Source organism: Engraulis encrasicolus, chromosome 13, assembly GCF_034702125.1.
Source record: "Engraulis encrasicolus isolate BLACKSEA-1 chromosome 13, IST_EnEncr_1.0, whole genome shotgun sequence".
Taxonomy (NCBI): domain Eukaryota; kingdom Metazoa; phylum Chordata; class Actinopteri; order Clupeiformes; family Engraulidae; genus Engraulis; species Engraulis encrasicolus.
Window position 1 is genome coordinate 56,220,054 of NC_085869.1, and position 26,945 is coordinate 56,246,998.

The 26,945-nt window shown below is 42.4% G+C and overlaps 1 protein-coding gene across 2 annotated transcripts; it reads left to right on the top strand.

The window, feature by feature from the left end:
* The first annotated feature begins 41 nt into the window (after positions 1-41).
* On the top strand, positions 42-22,122 carry piga (phosphatidylinositol glycan anchor biosynthesis, class A). Of its 2 annotated transcripts, XM_063214359.1 has the most exons (8): positions 42-852; positions 2,206-2,261; positions 3,150-3,351; positions 3,898-4,072; positions 19,285-19,417; positions 19,745-19,877; positions 20,373-20,579; positions 20,730-22,122. In XM_063214359.1, exons 1-8 carry the CDS (start codon positions 508-510, stop codon positions 21,006-21,008), a joined length of 1,530 nt encoding a protein of 509 aa, XP_063070429.1. In that variant the 5' UTR covers positions 42-507; the 3' UTR covers positions 21,009-22,122. The 2 variants fall into 2 exon arrangements, with proteins under 2 accessions (XP_063070429.1, XP_063070430.1); XM_063214360.1 differs by lacking the exon at positions 20,373-20,579.
* Positions 22,123-26,945: the final 4,823 nt, after the last annotated feature.

Here is a 26,945-nt window from a genome sequence, read left to right on the forward strand (position 1 = left end):
CAGCTGCCGTTAAAACGCAAAGAAGAAGAAGAGGAAGAAGAAGAAGAAACGATAAAGCTACGGAAGTCATCATCAAATTGCATCTTTTTCGCTGCAGGAAAATGACTGTAAAATTAACAGGACACAAGGGATTGTGGACAAGTTACTGTTCTATTATGACCAGACTAAAAACAATCTATCGACCCTCTAAGTGCCCGAGTTGCCCGAGTTAACTGTGAGTTTTAAACGAATTCGTCTAGTGAGTGGGAGCTAAGCTTGGATGCTAACATCACATTCATTCCATCGCCCTGTTCTGTCACCGTCTATTCAACCAGGATTGTGTCGAAAACAAAGATATTTTGATGTGTTAAGTCCTGCTAATTAAAACTGTTAATCGTACTTGAATCTCTCGAGCCTGAAATGGTCATTGGTCTGCTGCTTAGTGTGACTAGCAGGTGACAGGCTACTGCTCAAACTTAGCAGCCTCCTATTGCTTTGACAGGTCAGATAGGGCGTTTAGAGCTCTAGATGAGTAAGGAAAAGGTTGTCAACATGGGCCACCGAAAGACAGCGGGCTCTAGAGCACACCCTCGACCGTCTGACAGTCGCTCTACCCGGACACCCCCATCCAAGGCAGACGGCGACTCTTCCTTCCCTTGCCTTGAGCCGTCCAAGCCGTTAAAACACTGCATTTGTATGGTGTCGGACTTCTTTTACCCCAACATGGGTGGTGTGGAGAGCCACATCTATCAGCTGTCCCAATGTCTACTGGAGAAGGGGCACAAGGTCGTTATAGCAACGCACGCCTACGGAGACCGACGAGGCATCCGCTACCTGACCAATGGCCTGAAGGTCTACTACCTTCCCCTGCAGGTGCGTGTGTACCAGAGGCGATTCCTCATTGAGTACAAGGGAGGCGCCGCCTCCTGTCCAAAATCACGAGAATAGTATGTAAACTAATGCTTTACACGACTTAATAACATTGCTATTTCAGACCCAGCTCCATATAAAATGCATGTGCTCAATTTAGAGATTTAACCAATCTGTAATAAGATCCCGAGGCTCGCACGAGTTTTTTTCTCCGCTCATGACAACGCAAGCGAGTCGAGTCTCAATGGACTTCAATGGCATGTGGAATTGTACGCATTTTCAATGGCAAAATGCTAAACGGTCATTGGCTATTGCCGTGAACATTTTTTTGATTTTGAGACTGAGCCTCACTGGGAGTGAATGGAGAAGAGAGAGCGGGGGGGAGGGACCGGAGACTGAGGCTCCGACTTGTGATTGGGTGAACCCCGTGTCAGTAGGCTACAGTAGTTGAAAAGCGGATATGTTATTAATTTGACTGAGAAGAAGTTTCGTCGTGGTAACCAGTGAGGAAGCTATTCATTGCGGTGAACTCCAGTTTTGTGTACATATTCTTGTAAACCTAGTGTTGCGAATAAAGTCTTAATAGTGGCAAGTCCTTATCCTTTTTAATCTCCCAATTCAAAAGTTGAGGTTGCCTACTTTTTATTAGAGCTAGCTTGCAAGAAAGCTAGAGAGCTATGCAAAATGCCAAGCATTGTGGATTAAATTCTGGCGAATTCCAGTCGTCCTTATGAGGAGAAAATTAATATCAAGGAGCAGAGCAGAGCACTGCCTAATATTGACTTGGTGAAAAAGGTAGGGAAGAACAACCGTTTCTTTTGAGCTTTCGTGGTGTCTGATCAACTGGTTAACTGTCAAGTCCCGTTTCCTACTGTGTATTGGCAATGTCTGGTAGCCTAAATAATTAAAGATTTTGCGACCTCTAGTGGTAAGTTAAGCCGTGCACCAAGTAATGAACAACGAAGGCAAACTCAATCACATCATTATGTGGCGGAGGTAGGCCTAATGATGATAATAATAATTTAAAAAAAAAATCCCTATTTGAATAGGCTACAAGGGGGATAATGATTAATGATTAGCAAATTTGTTTCAACAAGAGTCATTTAGTGTGTGAGGCCATATGTGGCTCAGGACCAATGTAAGATGTGTGTCAAAATTGACACCCCCCCCCCCCTTTTTTTTTGCGTTCTGGACATATTGTAATTGAACAGCCTCCCCTGTTTGACAGACTACCAGCCGCCACTGGTGTGTACGTCAGTCAAGTTGTTGTGCAAGTGCTCTGTGGTACTCAAGCTCGTCTTGTGCATTTGGTGCTGCTGCCTGTCTGTAGTCACCATTCTCTATGACCCCCCCCAGGTGATGTATAATCAGTCCACAGCCACCACTGTCTTTCACAGCATGCCTCTACTCAGGTAAGTCAAATTCAAATATGCTTTATTGGCATGCCTATTGGTAACAGTGTTGCCAAAGCGTACAGATAACATAAACAACGGTCAATTAGGAACATTAAGCATACATGTGTTAATAATATCACACACACACACACACACACACACACACACACACACACACACACACACACACACACACACACACACACACATACACATATACATTTGCATTAAGAACATTAAACACACACACACACACACACACACACACACACACACACACACACACACACACACACACACACACACATATACATTTGTATTAAGAACATTAAACACACACACACACACACACACACACACACACACACACATATACATTTGCATTAAGAACATTAAACACACACACACACACACACACACACACACACACACACACACACACACACACACACACACACACACACACTTGCATTAAGAACATTAAAAAACACACACACACGCACATGCACACACACAAGCATAAAATCAGAACAATTCATTGCATACTATCACTGTCTCTCCGGGTATGGCATGCTGCAACATACAGTATTTTGCTGCTATTTCACATTGTGTCTTTCTCCAAGAATATAAGCCATCTTTTCATTATCATTTTGTATGTTAAAATTTGTATTGTGGTGCATGTTCACAATTCCTTCTCACAGTTCTCTTCCTCATAACGTTATTGTTTGAGTCTGTCTGTCTCTCCTGTGTGTGTGTGACTGTAGTGCATGCCCAGAGTTCCTTCCCTGCTTTGGCTCATAATGTTACTGTGTGTGTGTGTGTGTGTGTGTGTGTGTGTGTGTGTGTGTGTGTGTGTGTGTGTGTGTGTGTGTGTGTGTGTGTGTGTGTGTGTGTACATCTGTGCAGGTGTGTGTTTGTGCGTGAGCGTGTGACTGTAGTCCATGCCCATAGTTCCTTCTCCGCGCTGGCCCATGATGCTTTGTTCCACGCCAAGACCATGGGTCTCAACACCGTCTTCACTGACCACTCCCTCTTTGGATTCGCCGATCTCAGCTCTGTATTGACTAATAAGCTGCTCACAGTGACACTCTGTGACACCAGCCATGTGGTATGCATACATAACCCCACACACGCACACTGACGCATTGTTAATTTTTTGATCGCAGTGAACATGTATAGTTCTATTTTTGATTAAATGGAAAAAGCTATTCTATGACATTCATGAATCATTTTGAAATTAGTTAATATGCTACATACCACTGTAACTGCAGACCAAATGCCTAAAAGCTCCCCTATGCCATGTCATTTGTAAATCGTTTTTGAAATGAATTCATATTATACCATTACTATGCGTATTGTGATACCCAAACTGCAGACTAAATGCCACAAATGTGCACACTGCATTAATATGGTAGCTGAAGGAAACTACATTCAGCTTTTGTTTTTGCCTGCAGTACAATATATTTGCCAACAGAGAGAGTATTCCGCTGTGTGGGCTACTGCTAAAGCACATTTGAAGCAGAAATCTTAAAATAAAGTGAATCTTAACAGTAAATTACAAGTATATTACAGAACATATAAAACGGTGCTGTGTGCCTTTGTGTGTCGTGTTCTAATTTCGTGTTCTAATTGTGTGTGTGTGTGTGTTTCGCAGGTGTGTGTGTCGTACACCAGTAAGGAGAATACAGTACTGCGAGCAGCCCTGCCTCCTGAGAGAGTATCTGTCATCCCTAACGCTGTGGACGCAGATCAGTTTACACCCGATCCTTCAAGAAGACACCCAAACAAGATCACTGTAGTGGTGGTCAGCCGTCTGGTGTACAGGAAAGGTAGGGTGTGTGTGTGTGTGTGTGTGTGTGTGTGTGTGTGTGTGTGTGTGTGTGTGTGTGTGTGTGTGTGTGTGTGTGTGTGTGTGTGTGTGTGTGTGACTTAATCATAACAAAGGGTCTTAATGTTTGTGCTACTGTCAAGGATTAGGTTCTCTGACCATTACTGCATTTTTAGATGCGTCCCAGCATCTCTATACACCGCATTCCACTTTATTATGCAAATGACATTTTTCGCTGTTTCCCCAAATAATCAATACAAATGACAGTCGTCATAATTTTCAAGTCATCAGCCATTAGAGTACAATTTAAAAGTTTTTGAATGAACCTTCCAATGATAACGGTATTTTTTAAAATAATAAAAAACTTTAAATGCTCTGTTCCACATTATTATGCAAAATAGTTTTGTAGTGTTGTAATCCAAATTTCTTTCTTTTTTTCCCTTTTACATCAAAACAGTTGGAATTTGGTACCTTCTAAATTACATTTCAATGTTCAATACTTGGTGATAAGCTCTTTGTCTTAGTAACTGGAATGCTGCGATTAACATTGAAGTCAATGGCAGGGCATTGCATGGGAGTTATGGAAGCCCAGATATCCTTGATGCTTTGCTCTCAGCTGTTTTTGTTTGTTTGGTCTGGTGACCCACACTTCACTCTTCAACATACCCGTAGATTTCCATGCCACGTTTAGGTGCTTTGGAGGTGATGACATTCTAACGCACCAGACATAAAACGCCATTGAAAATGAATGGGATGCTATGTCTGGTGAGTTTGAATGTCATCACCTCCAAAGCACCTACACGTGGCATGGAAATCTACAGGTATATTGAAGAGTGAAGTGTGGGTCACCAGACCAAACAAACAAAAACAGCTGAGAGCAAAGCATCAAGGATATCTGGGCTTCCATAATTTCCATGCAATGCCCTGCCATTGACTTCAATGTTAAACGCAGCATTCCATTTACAGCTTATGACCAAGTTTTGAACATCGAAATGTAATTTAGAAGGTACCAAATGCCAACTGTTTTGATGTAAATGGGAAAAAAAGAAAGAAATTTGTATTACAACACTACAAAACTGTTTTGCGTAATAATTTGGAACAGAGCATTTTGGGCATTTTAAGTTTTTTATTATTTAAAAAAATACCGTTATCATTGGAAGGTTCATTCAAAAACTTTTGAATTGTACTCTAATGGCTGATTACTTGAAAATTATGACGACTGTCATTTCTATTGACTATTTGGGAAAAGGGAAAAAAATGTCATTTGCGTAATAATGTGAAATGCGGTGTAAAAGGGTCTGTCCGTCCGCTGTCCGTCCGTCCGTCCGTCCGTCCGTCTGAAACGCATTCCTTGTCTGAAACGCTGTCTTGTCTGAAACGCTGTCTGAAACGCATTCCTTCAATTGTTCCTCCTGTGTCCACAAGGCGGAGGCAGAGAGGCATTTTAGCCTGGAGCGAATGTGTGTCAAAACCAAACCGGCAAGGCTAAGCTGATAGCATTGTGAGACAACTGAGGGGTGCATTACATTTTCGGCATTGTTTTGCGTTTGGACAGTGGTAGTCAACTTCGTTCCTTCTCCACAGCACACCAACACCACTGTGAGTGTCACTTAATGTTCACAGTCTTGTGATAGGCCTACACTTCGGCTGATAGTGTCGCGTTGTGCAGCTATTTTGGTTCATCAGAATGGAAATGAACGATTTAGAAGTCGGCAGGCAGTATTTCACACAGATGTTTGTGCTCGGATAGAGGGGCGTTAGCATTGCGTAATAAGTTGACAGGCGACCAGCAGCGCTACAGCTCTTCCTCTAAACGTGAGTTTGCAAACATTCTGCCACTACGTTTCAGTGAGTAGACAGTGTTCTCGAACTAGTAGACAGATGGGCCATTTGCATTTCACATACGCTGTGTTACTGATGTTCTCGGGCATATTGCAAGGGAGAGGCGTTTTCTGCTGGCGGGCGCGTGAACCCCACAGGTGCTTTCCCTTGCGCTCAGAGAGAGTCTTTTGCTTCGTAATTGGTTTGCAGTCGTATGAATTTGGTAAACTCTGCCACTGAAGCTCACTGCTTTGTGCCTTGACGGTAAAAAGCTGGCATTGAAAATTAAGCGCACAATGCATCCAAAGGGTGAACCCAAAGCGCATGATTCACCCAAACGGTTTTATTTATTTATTAGGCTATTTGGCGATGTTCAGTTTCTTTCCCACATGCACATGACGCTGAAATGGCGTGATAGCCTACTAAAGGTTGATAAATAACCTAGTACTAATAATATCTGGTAATTTGTAATTTGTAAAGCCACTTGATCTATGTGAAATTTGAAATTAGATGCTTCTTTTCCAAATCCAAGCATGATGACCTTATTATAGTCTAAACTGCAAAATATAAAGCTTTGTCTCGTCATTTCACTGCCTGCCACATTATTTGGAGTTTCCATGGGCAATAGGCTATGACCAATAAACAAAAAGCACATCCTCAGAGGGGGGTGGGCGTTGACAGGTTAGGAGGAGGCCAGCGGGGCGTTGGGGGGAAAAAAGGTTGGAACTGGCATAGAGGGACGCATCTGTTGTCCGCCTGTCGGCCTTGTTTTCTCATGTTTCTATGTACCTTCATGTTCAAAGGGAATCTGTTACAGTCAAAAAACGTGTCATCAATTGTGAGACAGCCTCACTCTTTCAGCAAGCACTCTCAGAGATCCAAAGTCAACTTCAGAGAGGGCAGATGATCTCATGGTTAATTTTAATTCAAGGATGACTCATATTATGGATGTTATTGCCCCTGTAAAAAATCTAAACAATTGGACATCAAAACGCACCTTGGAGAATGAATCCCACAGTTAAATTGCTAAAGCAAGAATGTAGGAGGGCTGAAAGACAGTGGCGTAAATCCAAACTTGAAGTCCACTACCAAATCTATAGATGGGTGGTTGACGTGACGCCTTGTTTTTTCGTTACATTGGTTAAAAACCTATAAAACCTGTTATTTTTCCTTAAAAAAATGTCAATGAAAGAAGATGTGATACATTATGTTTCATATTGGTCTTTGATGTGAAGAAACATTTTTCTTAAGATTTATGTTAAGGTTTATATGTCAAATATCCTGCGGTGCGACTGTAACATTAATGAATCCTGGAATATAATATATGTATAAATTAACCAACAACATTTTGAATAATGTATGAAGCATTTGGCAAGATTGCATAAAAATTAACTTTATATTAAGATATGTGAATGTGAAAAAAATCAAGATGATAATATTAACTACAAGTTTAATTTCGTAACACAAATTGCATCCTGTGAGGTGACATGTACGTCAATGTTTGTGAATGGTAGCTGCAAGGCCAACTACAAGGGTCTTAAAGACTGGCTCCTAACCAGTCAGTACCTCATGGAGAGTGCTGCGGAAGTTTAAGATGACTATTAACCTCTTAATATGTCTTCATATTGCAATGTTTCTGTCACGCAATGCTTAGGTTCATTTTATTGTGTCCTGTGGTGTGACTGCTCTTATAGAAGGAAAAAAGTTTTTTATACGCCCTTAAACGTCAACCACCCAAACACAGGCTCTCGAAATGCAACCAAGAAATGTCTAAAGCTAGACAGTCTTTTTTTACCTGACATAATTAACAGAAATATTAATAATGCACGCGTCCTGTTTGGCACTGTTGAAAAACTAGCAAAGCCCCCAAATCAAATGCCCTCTGAGTTCCTCTCAGTCAGCAAATGCAATGAGTTTGCATCCTTTTTCAAAGGAAAGATTGAAAAAATACATACAAACATACTCACACAGGTGCAACCGGCCCATGATTTGGACCAATTTGCTACGGTGAAGTTAAATCTTAATCTCATCTTAATCTCAAACTTCATTTACAGCTGTTGCAAAAAGTATTGTCGCCTATCCATGGAACAACAGCTAAAATAACAGCTAAAATAACAGCTAAAATAACCTGACTTTCAATTAATCACTTTGCTTCGCTCATATGAAAGCTACAACCCTATCAACTGAAAGTTTATGTACAAAAATGAATTTAATGCACCAAAGGAAGATTGACCATTTAATGAACACAGAAAGGACAGATTTTTACAAGACAAAAGTTTTGTCGCCTATCGAACACAATGTGAAAATCACTACGGTTACATGATGTTTTTAAGTCCGATTTAATAAATGACATTTAAATAGATCTGAGTTATTTTGCGATGTGTATACATGGCACTTTCATTTAAATCTGATTAAACGTCTGGGAAAAAGAAAGCATTGCGATTGGACTGAGGACGCACGTGCTGAGTGAGCCAACTAAGGCGTGGGGGTGTGGTTGCCAAACCTCCAGGGATCTCTGTGTACTACCTGGACAGAAGCTAATCTTCTGCCCGAAAATGAATGGGGCACCTAAGTCACGCCCTCTACTTCCTGGTTCATGGGGCAGAGGGAGTCTAAAAATAATTACTGGGCTTGAAAATGAGTGTTTTTTTTTGGCACCAATCCAAACCTTGGACCTATGCACCACAAATCCAAAAATCACTCATTTTCAAGCCCAGTAATCATTTTTTGACTCCCTCTGCCCCATGAACCAGGAAGTAGAGGGCGTGACTTAGGTGCCCCATTCCCTCAGTCGGACTTCCCCTTTGGTGGTTCTTTCAAAATGCTAGTTAGCTTACCCACCTAGCTTAGAAAAACGAGTGGTAAAAGTTGGTGGAGTAGTGATGTGGAGTAACTTTGTTGTGCTTCATTACTTTGTGGGACACTTTTACATCAATATATGGAAGCCACAACATTTATAGTCGCTTAGGGACTTTAAATTAAGCAAAACTTTCATGTAGGAAGTGGACCGGAAGTCCGCCATGTTTTCTCACTGAATCAAAGAGCACGGGGTCTTGGCGCCATCGTGTGGCCAACGAGCATGCGTGGAACGACCGGACTAACTGTAATTCTGAATAAAAGGTTACATGGCAGAGGAACGTGTTTAATCGGATTTGAAAGAGAAATAAACCACCCACCTTAATCGGACTTAAGGTTAAATCCTGTTCGGTAAGTATTTACATGATATTTTTAGAGAGGAATTAAGTTTTTAATCAGATTTAAAGCGAGTTAAATCGGACTTAAGTGTCTCATGTAAACGTAGCCATTGAGCAGATAATTCACCTCAAAACACTTCAAATACGCAGATCAGACAGCTTGTGTGTGTGTGTGTGTGTGTGTGTGTGTGTGTGTGTGTGTGTGTGTGTGTGTGTGTGTGTGTGTGTGTGTGTGTGTGTGTGTGTGTGTGTGTGTGTGTGTGTGTGTGTGTGTGTGTGTTGGAGAGAGACATGATAACAGAAATATAAACATGACAGTGGGTAAAAGATAAAAGCTTCTAGCCTGTGGCAGGGGCACCCTGAACTCTGACACACACACACACACACACACACACACACACACACACACACACACACACACACACACACACACACACACAAACACACACACACACACACACACACACACACACACACACACACACACACACACACACACACACACACACACACACAGAAAGAAAGAGAACAGGGAAGGGTCTATTTTTCAAAACGGTCTAAACGACGCTTTTTGACTTTTGCATTTTATTATTGATAATGACTGTTCAGACGTCATTTCATCTGTGTGCAAATTCTTGCATTAACATATTTTGAGAACATACTTTTTAAACCTATTGAAAATGACGTGATAAGCGTGGGGAAGCTGCGCTAACTGCCCTAATCTACTATCAGTCATTTTCAACAGGTCAGATTACACGTTTAAGCCATATAATTACACACCATATGTGGAGGGAGAAAAAAAAAACCTCTCATACACCTCAAACACACAAATTCTTTGTAAACAGAAACAACACAGCCCCAAGCTAACTATCCCCAACTGAACAGCAGCCTCTGGTTGCCCCCCACTGTCCAAAGCCCCTTATCCATACACCATTTTCTCGCAAACAGCTCTAGGTCATTTATCAATTGAAAATAAGCAAATTCAGCTGAGATTCTCACCTCAACTAAAGTCTTAAACATATCACTTATTTCCACTACCCTCCCTTCTTGCTCCAGCTTACAGCATTTCCATACAGCCATCTTGGCCTGGCCTATGAGGAAATTTAAACAGGTGCATGTGTTTCTGTTAGCCTACCTAACTCCAAAAATGAACATTTCCAAAAATGACACCAAATTTATCACACACTCTTATGAGCAGGTCAAACATCAGTTTCAATTTGTCACATTCTGAGAAAACATGGTACACAGTTTCCGGCACATTACACGATGTACAGAGATTGGAGTCCTCACCCCCCACCCTTGCAACAAAAACCTTCGTAGGTATGGCACAATGCAATATACGCCATTGAAGATCGCCCGACCGTTTTGGGATGGGAGACTTGTATAGCATCCTCCAGGATGGCGATATTGAATGGCTAGTACCAAAGAACGCCCTCCACTTTGTATCAGGCCGCCCGTTCAATTGCGACTGATGAGAAACCTTCACACACATGTGATAGAGCACCTTTTTCCCCACGCTGCAAAAACCCACCCCAGTGTACCCAGTCCATGTCCCAGTAATACATTTTCTTGGACCGCTTCCTCAGTTACATTCGGTGATATTTTAAAATCAGGAAACCCCACAGTCTCTGACACCATTCCCCTGGATAGAGAAGACTCAATAGACGCCCTCAAGTGTCCAGGGAAGGAAGCTTTTAGAGTCTTGAGCAACTTGTCAAGGTTCCTCAAGGACCTGACCCCCCAGTTGTTGTGCTAGGGGCCCCACCGTTCTCCACCCTCCCGTCACAGGGTCCAGTAAGTCCCTTACCCTTGAAATCCCAAGTCCAATGAAATTATCAATTAGGAGGGAGAGAGGGAGAGGGAGAGGGAGGGAGAGAGAGAGAGAGAGAGAGAGAGAGAGAGAGAGAGAGAGAGAGAGAGAGAGAGAGAGAGCGCAAGCAAGCAAAAGCAAGCTTCAGGGCTATTTTTGAGTTTTTTAAAGGTTTTGCACAACGTCTACTTAAATGGTTCCTGTGTCTGCATACTGTGACCTATCATGAAGTGGCTGGTACCATTTGAAAGTAGAGATTCTGTAGAATCCACAGGAAGTGACAGGAAGATTTTGTGATGTACTGCCAAGGACTTGCAGGGGTTAGTAGAACATCTTTTTTCCAAAATGCAGTCGTGAAGACCCCCTGGAAATTACTACATTTCAGCAGTATAGCTGATACATTTGGCCTTAAAAACATATTTAAGACTTATTCACAGGTCTACTGAAGATGTTTGTCAAAGGAGAACTTGCTACAGCTATATATGACCTTTCCCAAGACAATTATGTGTGGATATACGCATGCGTTTTACCAACTGTTTTGTATTTTTTTTAGTTAGTCAAAATGCACCCCCCATATAAGGTCTTACCGTACAAGAACCTTTTGAGCTAGAAGCCTTATCATAGTCACATATGAAAGCATACCCCTTGAGGTGTTATACAGTCATCAGCCATGGTTGGATATGCCTTTTGGGTAGTATTACAGAGATGTTGCTGTACGGTACTGTACACTATGTACAGTAAATAACATGGGAAGAAAGGGGTATTGTTGAGTAGATTTGAGATTCCTCTGTCCCTAGATGTAATACAGAAGAGCTATATGACTCATTTGTAAACCTGGACTCTGAACTATCACTCAGTCTTTGAATGGAGTTTCTAGCTCTTGCTTTGAGGGAGCTGCAGGACCTGCCTACTTCTCTTCTAAGACTTGTCTTTCAGGGTAGGAATGTCACAGAGCCACTCCAGTGGTGCCCATGTAATCAGCAGAGTCTGGGGATCATGTGGAATACCATTGATCATATGAAATGTATGGAAGTGTAGGCAAAAACAGCACAATTCCTGAGGGGGAAAAAACACGATCATTTTTTTCACAATAAAGTGGTTTATTTTGGTTGGAGTTGTAAGCTTACACTTTGTGGTTGAAATGAAAGACTACACTTTCATAAACCTTGGATTGTAACAGACATTTTGAGACCACGCTGATAAGGATATGTTCATGTTTGGACCTCAACTCATCCTTGGAAGGTAGGGAGACATCAGGCGAGGGGTGCTTGAGGGGGTCAAATTTGAAAGGTAACATTGTGTAATAAATTGATAATAATGCACATACAATATGTTCAAACCTCTGTAACGTAGTGCTAAATGTATTCCTGAGGTCTAAGCTTTCCAATGATATATAATGTTCCTGGGTTTATTACACCACCTGGATTACAAACAATTGCGGAATGAAGATCAAGTTAAAAGTCATTGGACCCTTAAGAGCTTTGGAAGCTTAAGAGGTTAAGAGAATAGCCTACCACGATAGGTCCAGGAGATGGGTTTTAAAATGGGCGAGAAACTCGTGAAAACAGCGAGTGTTGAAGTTGTGTACTCTACTCCGATGATAGTTCTACTGCCATGCAGAAATATCGGACGGACAGCTGGGGACAAGCTGTCAAAGACGGCCGTGGTGCGTCGCTTATATCGCTTCGCAAAAAAAGTATGTTCAGTAGTTATGTACAAAACTACCTCATAATTTTACTATTTTATGTATCTGATTGATTATTGTTAATCAGATATTGTACCTAGGGTTTCATATGTTCATGCAAAATTATTTTGCTATCTGGTTGAAGCTGTTTGGCAGTATGACAACAGATATGCTGCATTTGTGTATCAGTTTCCACTCTTTTTCACCCACTTTTATGACCCTAAGTTGATATTAATACATAATATATTTTCAAAACATGGTATGTGCCATTGGTCTTCAATTAGCTCAAGAAATACTCTGAAGATTTTTTTTGTGAATGAACATGATGGTTAACGCCCAGTACAAAAATGTCAATTTTCCAAAATTGACATACACCGTTTTGCAAATAAGACTCTCTGCATGCTTGCTGAGAGAGAGAGAGAGAGAGAGAGAGAGAGAGAGAGAGAGAGAGAGAGAGAGAGAGAGAGAGAGAGAGAGAGAGACTTTATTAATCCCCACAGGGGAAATTGAATGCCACCTGGCCATCCACACAGCACATTCCAGACAAATAGACAACCATATAATAAATAAGAGCTAACAATAAATAAGCATTAAGAAACAATACACAATAGACAGTCCATCATAAAAACACACAGAGAGTCACCACAGCATATAAAAACACATAAAACCAATAAAACCCTCAGCAGCTGTTGTTAAAAAGTCTGATTGCTGCAGGGATAAAAGATCGTCTGAACCTTTCAGTGGAGCACCTGGGGAGAAGGAGCCTTTGGCTCCTGCCACTCTTAGTGAACAGGCTGGACAGTGGGTGGTCGTCCCTGCCCAGCACACTGTTCATCTTCCTCAAAATCCGCTCCTCTAAAATTCGCTCCATCGAATTAAAACATACACCCGTGATGGACCCTGCTTTCTTGATTAGCTTATTTATCTTATTTCTGTCCTCAAGTGATATCCCTCCACCCCAGCACATAACAGCATAAAGGATAGGATAGGATACACTTGAGCGTGCATGATTCATTCATGAACGCGTTAACATGCGTATTTAATGTCAATTTAACGTGCGTTGGACACGGCAGCCAAATGTGTACGTCAGGTGCGATATCTTCAATCTCACTGGGGGCGATCCTAAGAAAGAATGCACAGTTTCATGCGTGTGCTTCAGATGAAAACTTTTAAGAGCGTCTTGGTCAACAGCTTTTCAAGCAAGCATGTGCATTCGGTTGCTCGCGGTGACGCACATAATTTACAGCTCGCAGCAAGCGTAACGCGAGCCTAAAGCCTTCAGTGATAGTTCATTACTTTCCTTAGTACAGGCTATGTTTGTGTGAAAACTGCCATCGAGCAAGGCACCTACCCTACCCCTTCCAGCTAGCACAAACAAATGACTGTGGGAAAACAAAGACATTGCGCTGTCACATGGCAAGTGACAGGGGGGTGGGGACCATCAGAGGTGTTGCCCACCCATCTCATTAGTATTCCGAGTAAGAGATACAGTGGCCTGACATACAATTACTTTTTTACTCTTTGCACGGAAACAACAAAACATTTCTAAATGCTCTTTGTACTTTTATGCATCCAACACTTTTGCTTACAAGGTTGCAGTGGTGGACAGTAACGAAGTAAATGTAATTCGTTACTGTACTTAAGTATAATACCCAGCTAGCATGCATATAGCGGACCACTGGTGGCTTTTGGACGGCAAGCCGCCGGTGGTGTGCCAACTGTGGACCGACATCGGACCACTGACAGTTACAAAACACACATCGGCCAAGCGGCGGATTTTGGTTGGCAATCCGCGATAGTGCGCGAGTACTTTCAGCTGGTCTAGAGGCGACATGCCACCCTCGCACCACTGGTGGACCACTAGTCATTTTGCGCCAGCAACTGTCATTACAGCGCGCATTCCAGCGGCGACATGCCACCCTCGCACCGCTGGTGGACCACTGGAAGATCTATAGCCTACTACTCATGTGCCAGCAAATAACTGTCGTTTACATCAGATGAATCATAACAACGACACGGTAAGTTGGATGTCTCGAAATGGCTTAATTTTCTTTAAAAATGTAAGATTAGTGAACACTTAAATATTTTTTTAAAGTCAAACTTTGTCTTATGGATAAACAGACTCCTGCTTGGCTGCACAAACAGGCAATGACATGTTGTGTTTTGGTCAATAACTTGTGAATTAGGAGTAGGCTAGCCTAGCCTAGCCTATTTCACTCGTAGGCCTTCTTAGATATTTGACTGATTTGTAACAGCTTTTGTAATTGTGGACTCATTTTATTCATGTGATGGATATCTCTAGGCCTAGGCCTAGGGGAGAGGGGGGCACAAAGTAACGTTTTTTGCTTTTGAGCTGATATCTTCACATATAAGGCAGTTACATTATTTATTTTTTAACACGTGAAACGTACACATCTCTGTTACATATTAGCACTGGTGGTTTGTTATAAAAACCTACCATTGCTTTACATTTTCACTGTTTGTGGAGGATGTAAAATGTTACATTTTACCCCACAGGTTGTGTAAGTTGTAACAGGGGGAGGATTAGTTGTAACACATGCTGAAATTATGTATTTAAAACAATGAATTCAGTATAATTTCACCACAAGTGTGTTTGTTTATAAATCTACGATACTTAAATGTACTTTCTTACCAAAGACACTAATAAAAAATAAATAAATAGGCTTTAGAGGCTTTAATTTTATTAGTCATTAAAAATCACAAAATCCAATCTCACAGTATAGCTTAATAATAACTTTTATAAACACTTATTATGAATAATATTTAAATAAATAGAGCCATACTTCAAATAAAATGTGATAGGTTTGCATTTGTGTGCCAATTTTATTTCACCTTTATTTTACCATTGACAAGAATGAGAATATCACTGAGATTTACCGTGTTACAACTAGCCCCCTTAGCCTCAGCCATGATTGTTGTCAACCTAGCACTGGCTACGAAGTGGCAACAACCTTCATTATGGTATCATTTTGTAACTGAGAAAACACAGTATCCGGCAATATTGGAATAGTTTTGATAGCTTGTACCCTTGCTTCACTAAACAAAAAACAAGCGACGTGGAAAAAAATACTTTCAGGGTGCTAAAACACACTTTGTGGAATAACTCGATGAAATCTCAACGAAAATGTTTGAAACTTTTCTGAAGGCTTCTGTTGACTGAAACAATCGTGTTTACAGAAGTAGGCAGAAAATGATTGGTCCGTCTTGATAAAAAGTCCGTGTTACATCTTGCCCCCCGTTAGTTTGTGCCCCGTGCTCCCCTATATCTAAAATATGCTTTACTCTTTCTTTGTCCAGGAGCAGGCATATTTCTTACTCTTTCTTTATGTCTACCCCAGGAGCTGTATGAAGAAACAACAACACAAAGGATCCAAGGGGCTTTCCTAAAACACCTCATTTTTATCCCTTGCACCAAGCATGCTCCTTTCTTTCCACATACATTGCTGACTGTAACCTAAAAATAAACAAAAAATCATTTAATTAATGTCTTTAGTTAGTATGTAGTGCATAATTTTCATTATTATGGCCATAAATAAGGCCAATAAAAAGCTGGTGGGTAGTAAGCGGCAAAAGGGTGGCCCTTTATCGGAAACCGCTTCTGAGCCGCCAGCGGACCGCCAGAGAACCGATGAGCAAAACTCCAGAGGGCCGCCGGTGGGTACCACCGTTGGACCGCCAACTCTGCCCCCGGTGGGCCACCAGTGGGCCGCTAACCTAATGTTATCTGGGAACATTTTCATACTTTCATACTTTACTCAAGTGTTTTTATTTGGTAAGACTTTATACTTTTACTTCACTACATTTCAAAGCGAAATTTAGTACTTTTACTTTACTACATTTACAGAAACACTCGTTCCTTACTCGTTCCTTTTTTATTTTTAAGGCGATATCACGGCAGGTGAATTAATCAATTTAGTGCCCTGGTCAAATGAAATGACATTTCACGCTGGTGTCAAGAAAGTGAAACGGAATCCGATTGGCAGGGCTCAGAGATTCGCCATGGTGATTGGTTGCAATGTGTCACGTGTCACAGCTGTAATACTACGGAATTAATTCGTTTTGAAGCCCTGAGCAGAATCAGACCACTGATGTGTCCACTGACTTGCGAGACGAATGAGAGGAGAAGGTAGCCTACTGTAATATGCAGAAAGCACAGCAAAACAATAAAGCAGGCGACAATATCTGTTGTCAAAGTGTATTATTACAGCATGCACGTCATATTCGTTGTGTGAGTGAGGGGGAGATGTTTAGCTCGCTAGGCTACACACCTGATGAAGACGAAATTTGTAAGGTATGCTCCGCGTTTGAACTGATTAATCAGCGAATTGATAATGTACTGCTTATTGGACTGGACACACTGTGCTATATCGGTGTTGTAGCTTACAATAGACTCACATAATTGCCGCTTTTGTTGCGTGTTGCTGTCAAGTGCACAAGTAAACATGCTGCAGTTATTCCAAACCATCCGGCCTGATAACTCTGTGATGCTTTCCCCTCAATACATTGCGATAGAAGTAGTTGGGAATATCAATGACTTGTCTATAATATACTCCTCTGTCTTGCTTAAACATTATGGAAAGGAATGGATGGTTGTGTAAAGGGTATGTACGTCTGTGGATGATGATGGTCTTGGCCACCACACTGCAAAGGGAGGCTGCATTCCATCTTGCAACATGCACCCTATCCCCAGTCAAGTCAGTTGGCCTACAGATATGAAAATGAAAAGCACTGGCAATATAGGCTTAGGCTATGCATTTTAAAGTGAGGTTGTAAAACAACAACAAAAACAAAAGTAGACCTGACTATTTATTTTGATGTGCACAGGCACAAAAGACCTTTTCATGAACAGAAGAAGTGTTCCAATCATGTAGGCTATTACCAGTCACTGGCATCTAGCAAATAGAGACCATTACAAGTAGCCTAGCCTATATTGAGATGTTCCTATTTTTTAAAGGAAAACACTAAATAATAATAATAATAGACCAAAACCATAATGATAACTAAAAATAAACATACAGTACTTTATACTGTCACAAATAAGTAGGCCTGTACTGGACTGTAGGCCTACGGCTGGGGTATTGTAACAATTTTAATGGTTGTTGTTCTAATAGGCATACAATCAATTTCAGCCTAATCATTCTCAATATTAACGACCCTTTATGTGTTCTTTTGGGGATGTTATGGCCAGTATTAAATGTTTAGAGAGGTAGCCTAAAAGTGAACTTCTCATGCTATAACATCCATGGACCTACTCACAGTGTTTCTGAGGCCTGTTATGGCCTAGTTCTAACATGTTGCTTTGCAAATCAGAGGATATTTGATTAGACAGGACCAAACTACAACACTGAAATATTAAAATTGCACTAAAGTCTGCTTTTTTGAGTTTTTACTTTTACTTTTAATACTTAAGTATTTTGGAAGGCGGATACTTTTGTACTTCTACTTAAGTAAAAAAGCAAGGTGAATACTTCTACTTTTACTTGAGTAATTTTCAAGGTTAGGTAATTGTACTTTTACTCAAGTACATAACTGGAGTACTTCGTCCACCACTGCAAGGTTGTAAGACATTTATATACATTTATATTGTGTTTTGCATATATATGTTGTCTTGCACTGTTCGAAGACCTCTGAACCAGTTTCTTTTGTACAGCTGTGTTTAGACTCAATGTAAATAAAACATGTTTGTGTTACATTCACTTTACTATCATATTCTTTTTTGTTAGGTTTTTCAGAATACAACCAAATGTGCCACATTAGTATAGATGTTTACAGTTAGTTGAAATACTAGAAAAAAGTAAAGGTGTTCCAAACTGCCTGAAAGCCACTGAGAGGCCCTAGACTCCAGAGGGTTAAAAAAGTTATTATTGCCTAAATAACTGCTTGTTTTTTGTCTATTATACACATGATTAACAAGAATCAGTTTAGCAGATCTGCCATTCAACTACATAAAAAAACATGGTGACCATTCGGTATGAAAAGTATACCCTAACTCCACACTTCAAAATATATGTTATGGGTGCATCATCTGGGTTCTTGCAGTAGCGCTTTATCTTTCTGCAATCAGAATTGCAACGCCCTACATAAAAAAGTGTGGGAAATGCGATAAGTACGGATATTGAAACAGACCACATGTTTTGCTATGCTTGTCTACTATTAAGCAGGTCTTAATCTTCTCTCTCTTCGGGGATCGGTTAAGGATGTCTTGCTTATAGAGGTAGAACATCAGACAAGAGTTGTCACAGCAATTCATGACTGCGCCTCCATCTTGTGTAGATACACCTGCGTTCTTCAGTCAATGCAAATAATTGGAGAACACGTCCACCTCGGTCCACTGTGTGAAGTGACACTATAATTAAGGACCAAATTGGAAATGTCTGCTTCATATCTACATGTGAATCGATAAAATACATTTTAAAAATAAGTTCAAATTGATGAGGTAGCTATTTAGCTGCACATTTCAATTATTGTTCTTGCATATTGGGTCGGTTTTCACATCATGAAGCCATTTTTTGAATGAGGTGAGCCCCTTCTCCATTCATTTACATTGCACAGGTCTACCTACAATAATGGCTGCCAGGATTACTGTGACAACTGAAGACATGTCTTAAATTCTGTTTCATTCTCTCTACTCTGGGATGGATTAAACATGTCTTATTCTGTACACGTGCTCTCTCTCTCTTCAGGGATTGATTTACTAGGCGGCATCATTCCGGTGCTATGTGCAAAGCACCCGGATCTCTGCTTTCTTATTGGTGGAGAGGGGCCAAAGAGAATCGTGCTGGAGGAGGTCCGGGAGAAGTACCAGCTACACGACCGGTAATAGAGAATCTCTAAACGTGTGCGCATGTGTCTGTTTCCGTGTACATCAATGTCTTATATACTGTACATTGTTTGTCGATATATTTCTGTTGCATGATTCGTGTGTGATGTACATTCAATATACATTATGAGTTCATTATGTAAAGGTTGGTGTGTGTGTGCGTCTCTTTGTGATGTTGTCCTGTTGGTGCAGAGACACATCTTACCAGCGTGCGTGCGTGTGTGCGTGTGTGTGCGTGTGTGTGCGTGTGCGTGTGCGTGTGCGTGTGTGTGTGTGTGTGTGTGTGTGTGTGTGTGTGTGTGTGTGTGTGTGTGTGTGTTCAGGGTGCGTCTACTCGGCGCGTTGGACCATAAGGATGTTCGTGACGTGCTGGTGCAGGGACATATCTTCCTCAACACGTCTCTCACTGAAGCATTCTGCATGGCCATCGTGGAGGGGGCTAGCTGTGGACTGCAGGTGTGTGTGTGTGTGTGTGTGTGTGTGTGTGTGTGTGTGTGTGTGTGTGTGTGTGTGTGTGTGTGTGTGTGTGTGTGTGTGTGTGTGTGTGTGTGTGTGTGTGTGTGTGAAGCCTTCTGCATGGCCATAGTGGAGGGGTCTGTATTGTGTTGGGGACTGTATTGTGTGTCTGTGTGTGTGTGGAGCTATGAATGTGTCCTCCTCTGTGGACTTTGCGTGTGTGTTGTTCTTGGGAGCGTGTGTGTGCGTGTGCATGCATGTGTTTGTGTGTGTGTGTGTGCATGTATGTGTGTGCGACCTTCTATGTGTTGTCCTTGGGAGCTGTGTCTGAATTGGAATGGCCCCATTGAAGGCTTCAGGTTTGCAGCTGAGAAGTGCAAATTGCAGTCGATCAATGAGATATCAGAAATTGCACCTGTGGCCCATGCGGTCTCTGATGGTGTGCGTGTGTGCGTGCGTGCGTGCGCGTCTGTGCGTGCGCGTGTGTGTGTGCAGGTGGTAACCACGCGTGTCGGAGGTATTCCAGAGGTGCTTCCTGATGCGCTGGTGACGTTGTGTGAGCCAACTGTGCGCTCGCTCTGTGAGGGGGTGGAGTCAGCCATCACTAGGCAACGCTCAGGCCAAGCCCCTTGTCCAGAGGCCGTGCACAGACAGGTGAAGACACTGTACACCTGGCGGAACGTTGCAGACCGCACAGAGAAGGTGGGTGTCTGTGTGTGCATCTGTAGTGTGTGTGTGTCTGTGTGTGCGTGTGTTACAGGTGTATGAGCGTGTGATGGGTCAGGAGATGTTGTGTCTGTATTAGCATGTTTAAAGTGCTTTGCCTCTGGTGTGTGTGCGTGTATGTTACAGGTGTATGAGCGTGTTGCGGGTCAGGAGGTGTTGGCACTAGATCGGCGCATGCTGCGTCTGCGTTCCCACTGCGGCGCGGTGGCCGGATCCGTATTCGCACTGTTCGCCGTACTCGACTTCCTCTTCCTGCTCCTGCTGAGATGGTTCCTCCCAGATGATGTCATCGACGTCGCCGTGGACGCATCGGGACCGGGAAGTCGCTGGAGCCAATCAGCAGTCTCGGAACCACACCACAGCCACTGGAGGCAGGACGTATGCAAGGAGGCAGAGCACAGCTGACCAATCACCGTACATCATGGCAGCTGACATCCATCTTTGGCCAATCGGCAGTTTCAGAACTACACAGCCACTGGGATGTTATCATAGAGACAACACCCAACTGACCACTTGCAGCCGATACTAAACTTTGACCAATCTGTAGCCAGTGATGTCCGACTTTGACCAATGAGAAGCCTTATGTCCACAGCTGTCTATAATTATGGCAGCTGATATGCACAGCTGTCCAAACAGCAGTGGTGACAGCCATATCTCAACCATTCCCTTGATGCCTCCATGCTCCTGGAATCCACCTTGTCATCAAAAAATACTTTTATTCTGTTGACTTGTTCATGTATTTTGTTCCCCAGTGTGTGGACAATTGTTTTCCACGCCTAAGGCCAAGACCAGAACTTCCATACATACCTGTCACCTGACCTGTCGCATTCAATACCTGTGACTCTACCATATACAGTACATTGACAAGTGCAGATACTCTGGCTGATTCATTAGGAAATGCAATTTGCCAGGACTAAAATGTTAAGCACAACAATACAGGAGAACAACAGACTTATCTGAGTTCCTTTGTTCCGGGTAGATGTGGCACATGCCTTTTATCAGTATGCAAAGCGAGGATGTGGAGCCAATAATTATGTCTAATATGTCACAAAACTCACAAGTGATACCATCCACCTGCTCTATAGCCATAGATGTGAATGTTAGATGCCACTGACCACTCCTGTCTATGGGAACCAATGGCTCAAGTTAGATCGCTGCCATGTTCAGCTGACAAATGCTACCATTTTTTTTAATTATCCAACATTGTCCCATTGAGACTAAATGTCCCTTCTACCAGGTCGTGGAGTCCTAGTCAAAATGGCAGCCAATCAAAAAGTGTCAAACGCAAACAAACACTAACATTTAAGTTTTTTTTTTTTTACATCAAACACGGTAGCATCTAAATTGGTGAAATAGTGAAAAGACAATACTACAGTGTCCTGTAGGTGGCGGTACCATCTATGAAGAATATCATGATACCGACCCAAGACGGCGGCTCCTAGGGTTGGGCCATGGCAAAAGGCTGAACACGGCATCTAGTGTTTATCTATGTGCTTTAGCTAGTAAAGGCTTAAAACTGCTCTGGTAAATTTAGTTTGTTCTTTCCGCTTTTCATGATGATGTCATTTTTATACTTGCTATATATTTGCTGTACATACTATGCAGCGTATTTGAAGGGGGTTTAATACCTTTATTTGGCAAGAGGGTGTGAGAAGATGACTGGTAGAGAGTGAGAGAGAGATTGAAAATTGATTAGGGACTTGAAAGCCCAACTGGGAAACAACAACTCCCACAGCACTCCACAGAATACAAGTGTACACTGCACACTGCACACAATGGCCCCCGAAAGGGAGTTGTGCGACGGGACGGCACCATGTTCAGGGTACCTCGGTCATGGAGGAGGATGGGGGAGAGCACTGGTTAATTACTCCCCCCACCAACCTGGCGGGTCGGGCCGGTGTCCTGTCTATATGAGCGACCCGTTGAGATGTGATCCTTTTCGCTACTGAGCATGTACACGCATGCGCACACCCTCGTGGCGGTTTTCGCGGGTGATTGCCCATCGAATTGTGCGACCGTGGCAGTAGACTAGGTTCGGAAATTGCATACTCTCATATGGGTTAAGTAGCCTGTGGACAATTTTTTTGTTTCATCTTAGTTTTCTTAATCTTCTACTGTTCTTATATTAAATTATCATTTTATATTCATGATTTGGCTGGGGAAGTCCCCATATAGTGACATATTCTTGTGTGTAAGCTTTTCTGTAATGGGTCACTGGACACTAAACATGTGCATCCACTTGATGTGACTGCTGAACAACACATATGAAATGGCATATGCTGGACAACAAGACAATGGACAGTGGACATCCGGCCATGCGGGACCCCACATGCACAGAGGAAGCTGACGACATGGACTGTGGGGGAGGGAAATGGATAAATACTGGCTGTCTTTGTATTCACGTCAGACTTTGCTGAGTGGATTACTTCCTGTCTCCACGCAGTAACTTCTCCGGCCGTTAACAATAAAATCTGCAGTGCTTACCACCTGAGTTGTTTGTCTGCCGATATAAATTTTTTACTACATTTTGGTGTCAGAAGTGGGATGGATATCTCAGGTAACGCAGGAGAGGACATTCAGCTGGACTTCAATTGACCTGGCCAAGCGGAGTCCCGTTGTGACTCATCCACTGGAGGACTTCTCCTGTGTGCCCTGATACTCCACCCAGTATCTGCGGCCACAGGCAACTCAGCGGTGAGTTAACGTTGACATCTTACTGAAATATACGTATGTTTTATGACAATTGTAAATACTAGTTTGGCTGATGTGCTGCTGATGAAATCATATCAGAGAGCAAAAGCTTATAAAGTGGCAGGCTAGCTACAGTTGTCCTAAGGTTACTTTATTTCAGAGGAATATATTGAACCAGAGGCACGATGCTCTGGTCAGTAGTGCACAAAATGCATGTATAGCTTTCACAAGGATACATGTAAGAGCTCTAAAACCAGCTGAAATCTAGACACAACAGGTGACATCATAAGTTCACGGTGGTTTGTAAGCGGAAGGACACAGCTAATGGATGCATTCAAAATGATCCTTGTGTATTAGAACGGAAATCAAATTCAATCAGAAAGCCTGCTTATAGATGCATTTGGTTGGGGTGCTGAGATTTCAAAACTGTGAACCCAAAGAAGCTACTTTTCACAGAGAGTATTTGTGGCCCCATATTGACACGGTTTCACCAATGACACTCTGCAAGAGTCGTTAGTGACTTAATACTATACTACAATGAAAGTACAGAGAGCTTTTCATTAATATATTATGACTAGTTTATTGACATTCTGGCAAACGCAAATTATAACAATAGATTTGAGTTAAAGTCAAAATATTTAACTAAAAGTGGGGGGAACCACATATCTCTGCTGTTTAGGGTTACAGTTTAAGCTGGCAGACACAGTTCGAGGAACTGGGGTCTACAGGTACATCCAGGCAAGAAAAGTCTGGGAAGTGCCTATAGCGCTAAGTGTCTAAGCACCAAGCAGGGTGTGGCACAGGTGTGAAGGCACCAGGACAGTCCATTGGTGAGAGGTCACCAACCCGTGGTGAAGGCCACTGGGCCCTATATGTTTGTAAAAGGCGTAACGTTACGATAGTCTCTTTTTGATGGTTTGTGCAAGTAGGGTATTGGTTGAGGTTGAAAGGTTTAAACAGGTGTAATTTAATTGTGGAATCTGGATTCACCAGATTTTCCCCGTCTGTATTAAACATTGGGAAAGTAGAACTGAACGTAAAGAAAGCTGAAGCAGGTTGGACTGAAGAGACTTTGAAGGCTATTTGTTTGTATTTGTGATACTCGTTGTTTGTGCATTAATGCTATTGTGTTGTACGTTGCTTGGTGCTAAGAAAGAGTAAATTAATAAGTTGTAAGAGTAAATTGTCATCATGGGGTCTAGTAAAAGTAAACCTGTACTACTTCCAAGAGGTGTTCATAATGCAGGTTGCTTGCGAGACATGTATAAAAAGCATGGGCCTGAGTGCGTTGATCAGCATTTGCTAGACAAATGGAATCGTTGGACAGACGGTAAATTTCCTTTGGATGGCACATTGAGCAGGGACCGATTGCTGGAGTGTAGGGATAAGATGGAGGAGAGGGGGAGACCGTTTAAACCAGAGTTGTTTGCTAAATGGGAAAAGGAAGCTGAAGGGAGAGAGCAGAAAAGGGGACAGACTAGGGCACAAAGAGAAAGAGATGCATGTGCTGTCAACTTGGAGGAGACAGTAGATCAAGCTGCAGCAGTATATCTACAAAAAGGAACACCAGCAGTCATTAAACGTAAACCCCCAAACTATGATGACACTTGGGCTCCTGTGTATCCTCCATTACCCCAACTTCAGCCACCTCCAGTACAGCCCCAACCCCAAGCTCATCCCCCCCTTCAGCCTCAACACGCCCAGCTGCAACCTCAAATAGTAGCAGCAGCAGCAGCAGCAGCCCCCACTCAGGGCACTTCCCCTTTTTCCCCACACAATGCACGCCCCCTCTATCACAGCTTCTTGCACGGCCTATAAGGCAGCAGAAAGGAGCAGGGGTAGTTAGGCTTACTTATGGTTCTGATGGAAATCAGATCAGTCAGCAGACATTGAGTGTGCAAGAGGAGGAGGAGGAAGAGGAGGAGTTAGCATCATATTATCAGGGTAATGTGGGTAGCCCTCAGTGTGTTTTTCAAGCACCAGTTCTTCAACTTCCAGGCCCTCAGGGTAATCTTATAAATGTTGCTAGACCATGGCTACCTGATGAACTTAAGACGGTAGCCGCAGCCCTTCCTAAGCCAGAAGAAGGGATTGAAGTTTTTATCGAGGCAGTAAGAAGGATGGATACAATATATAAACCCACAACATCAGAAATGGCAGTAGTGCTGGCTAAGAAATGTGCACCGCATTGGTTGCAACTACGGGAACATTTGCCTATTGATTTAGATCGCATTGCCCCTGCGGTAGCGGCCCAAGTTGGTCCCCCTGCTGTAGCAGCCTTACCAGATGGTGAGACCCGATATCAGCAGGCTCTGGATAACATGTTTACTGCATTAAGAGCATCGTATACGGCTACAGAGGACTGGACCAAAATGGCAATTTCTCAAGGTACTAAAGAAACGGCCAGAGAGTTCTTAGGAAGAGTATCACAAGCAGTGTCTAGACATGGAGGAGTTACCACCAATGCCAATCAAAAAGAAGCATTGATCAGACAATATTTCATACTAGGAGGAAAGAAAGAGGTAATGGAGTATGTCAAAAGTCATCTCGTAACATGGAGCATTGCAGCTCCAAATGAGTTGTTGCAATATGCTGAGAACTTTGAGAGAATTAAAGAAAAAGCTGAGCAACGAAAGCAGGATGATTTCCAAGAGGCAGCACTAAGTTTTTACCAGACCAGTGCCTTGAGAGCAGAGACCCCTAAGCAGATATGGAAAGGAGGAAAAAGGAGTTTTAGAGGTCAGAGAAGAGGTAAAAGGGATGGCAGTGCTCGACCTCCACTGAAGAATGACAAACCAATTGAGTGCTGGACATGTGGCAAATCCGGTCACATGGCAAGAGACTGTAGGCAGAGCCAAGGCCCACCCCGGGCTCCACAGCCCACGTGGTCTCAACATGCAGTTAATGAATAGGATAGGGAGAACTCTGTGGAGCAGGGGAGGCGGGTAGCCCCTGCTAACACTTCTGTAACAAAAGATAATTTTCCGCAATTGACTCATACCTCAGCAGCACGACCAAAACTTTCTTTGTGCATTAACAGTGATACTTTTTCTTTTTTGGTGGACACAGGAGCAGATGTTAGTACTTTTGGGAAGAAAGAAAGAAAGAAATGTATGTCAACAAAGAGTTCACAGGTTTTAAGGGTGATTGGTGCATCAGGGCAGTCAGTAACTGAGCCGGTATCCAACCTTTTGGATGTAACTTTTGAGAATCAAACAGTGAAACATTCTTTTCTTCTGAGTGAGGTGTGTCCCGCTCATCTGCTGGCGTTTCTGGGTGTCTGTCCATGAATGGTCTGTTGTTCGTCTGGGTGTCAATTAGGCTGTGTGTGTGGTCTGGTGTAGGTTAAACACATTTAGGAAGAAATGTTTGATCACCAGACAAAAGTGTATTCAGTAGTTACTTTTATAATGTGAGTATGAACTCCCAAAGGGGGGAGAATGTGGAGAATTTTTATTTTCATCTTAGTTTTCTTAATCTTCTACTATTCTTATATTATATTCTCATTTTATTTTCATGACTTGGCTGGGGAAGTCCCCATATAGTGACATATTCTTGTGTGTAAGCTTTTCTGTAATGGGTCACTGGACACTAAACATGTGCATCTACTTGATGTGGCTGCTGAACAACACATATGAAATGGCATATGCT

What these genes read in the sequence shown, in the direction of transcription:
- piga (XM_063214359.1), top strand. Translation starts at nt 508, where the DNA reads ATGAGTAAGGAAAAGGTTGTCAACATGGGCCACCGAAAGACAGCGGGC. An exon ending in TCTACTACCTTCCCCTGCAG is followed by an intron (nt 853 to 2,205) that starts GTGCGTGTGTAC and finishes GACCCCCCCCAG; the next exon opens with GTGATGTATAATCAGTCCAC. An exon ending in GGGCTAGCTGTGGACTGCAG is followed by an intron (nt 19,878 to 20,372) that starts GTGTGTGTGTGT and finishes GTGTGTGTGCAG; the next exon opens with GTGGTAACCACGCGTGTCGG.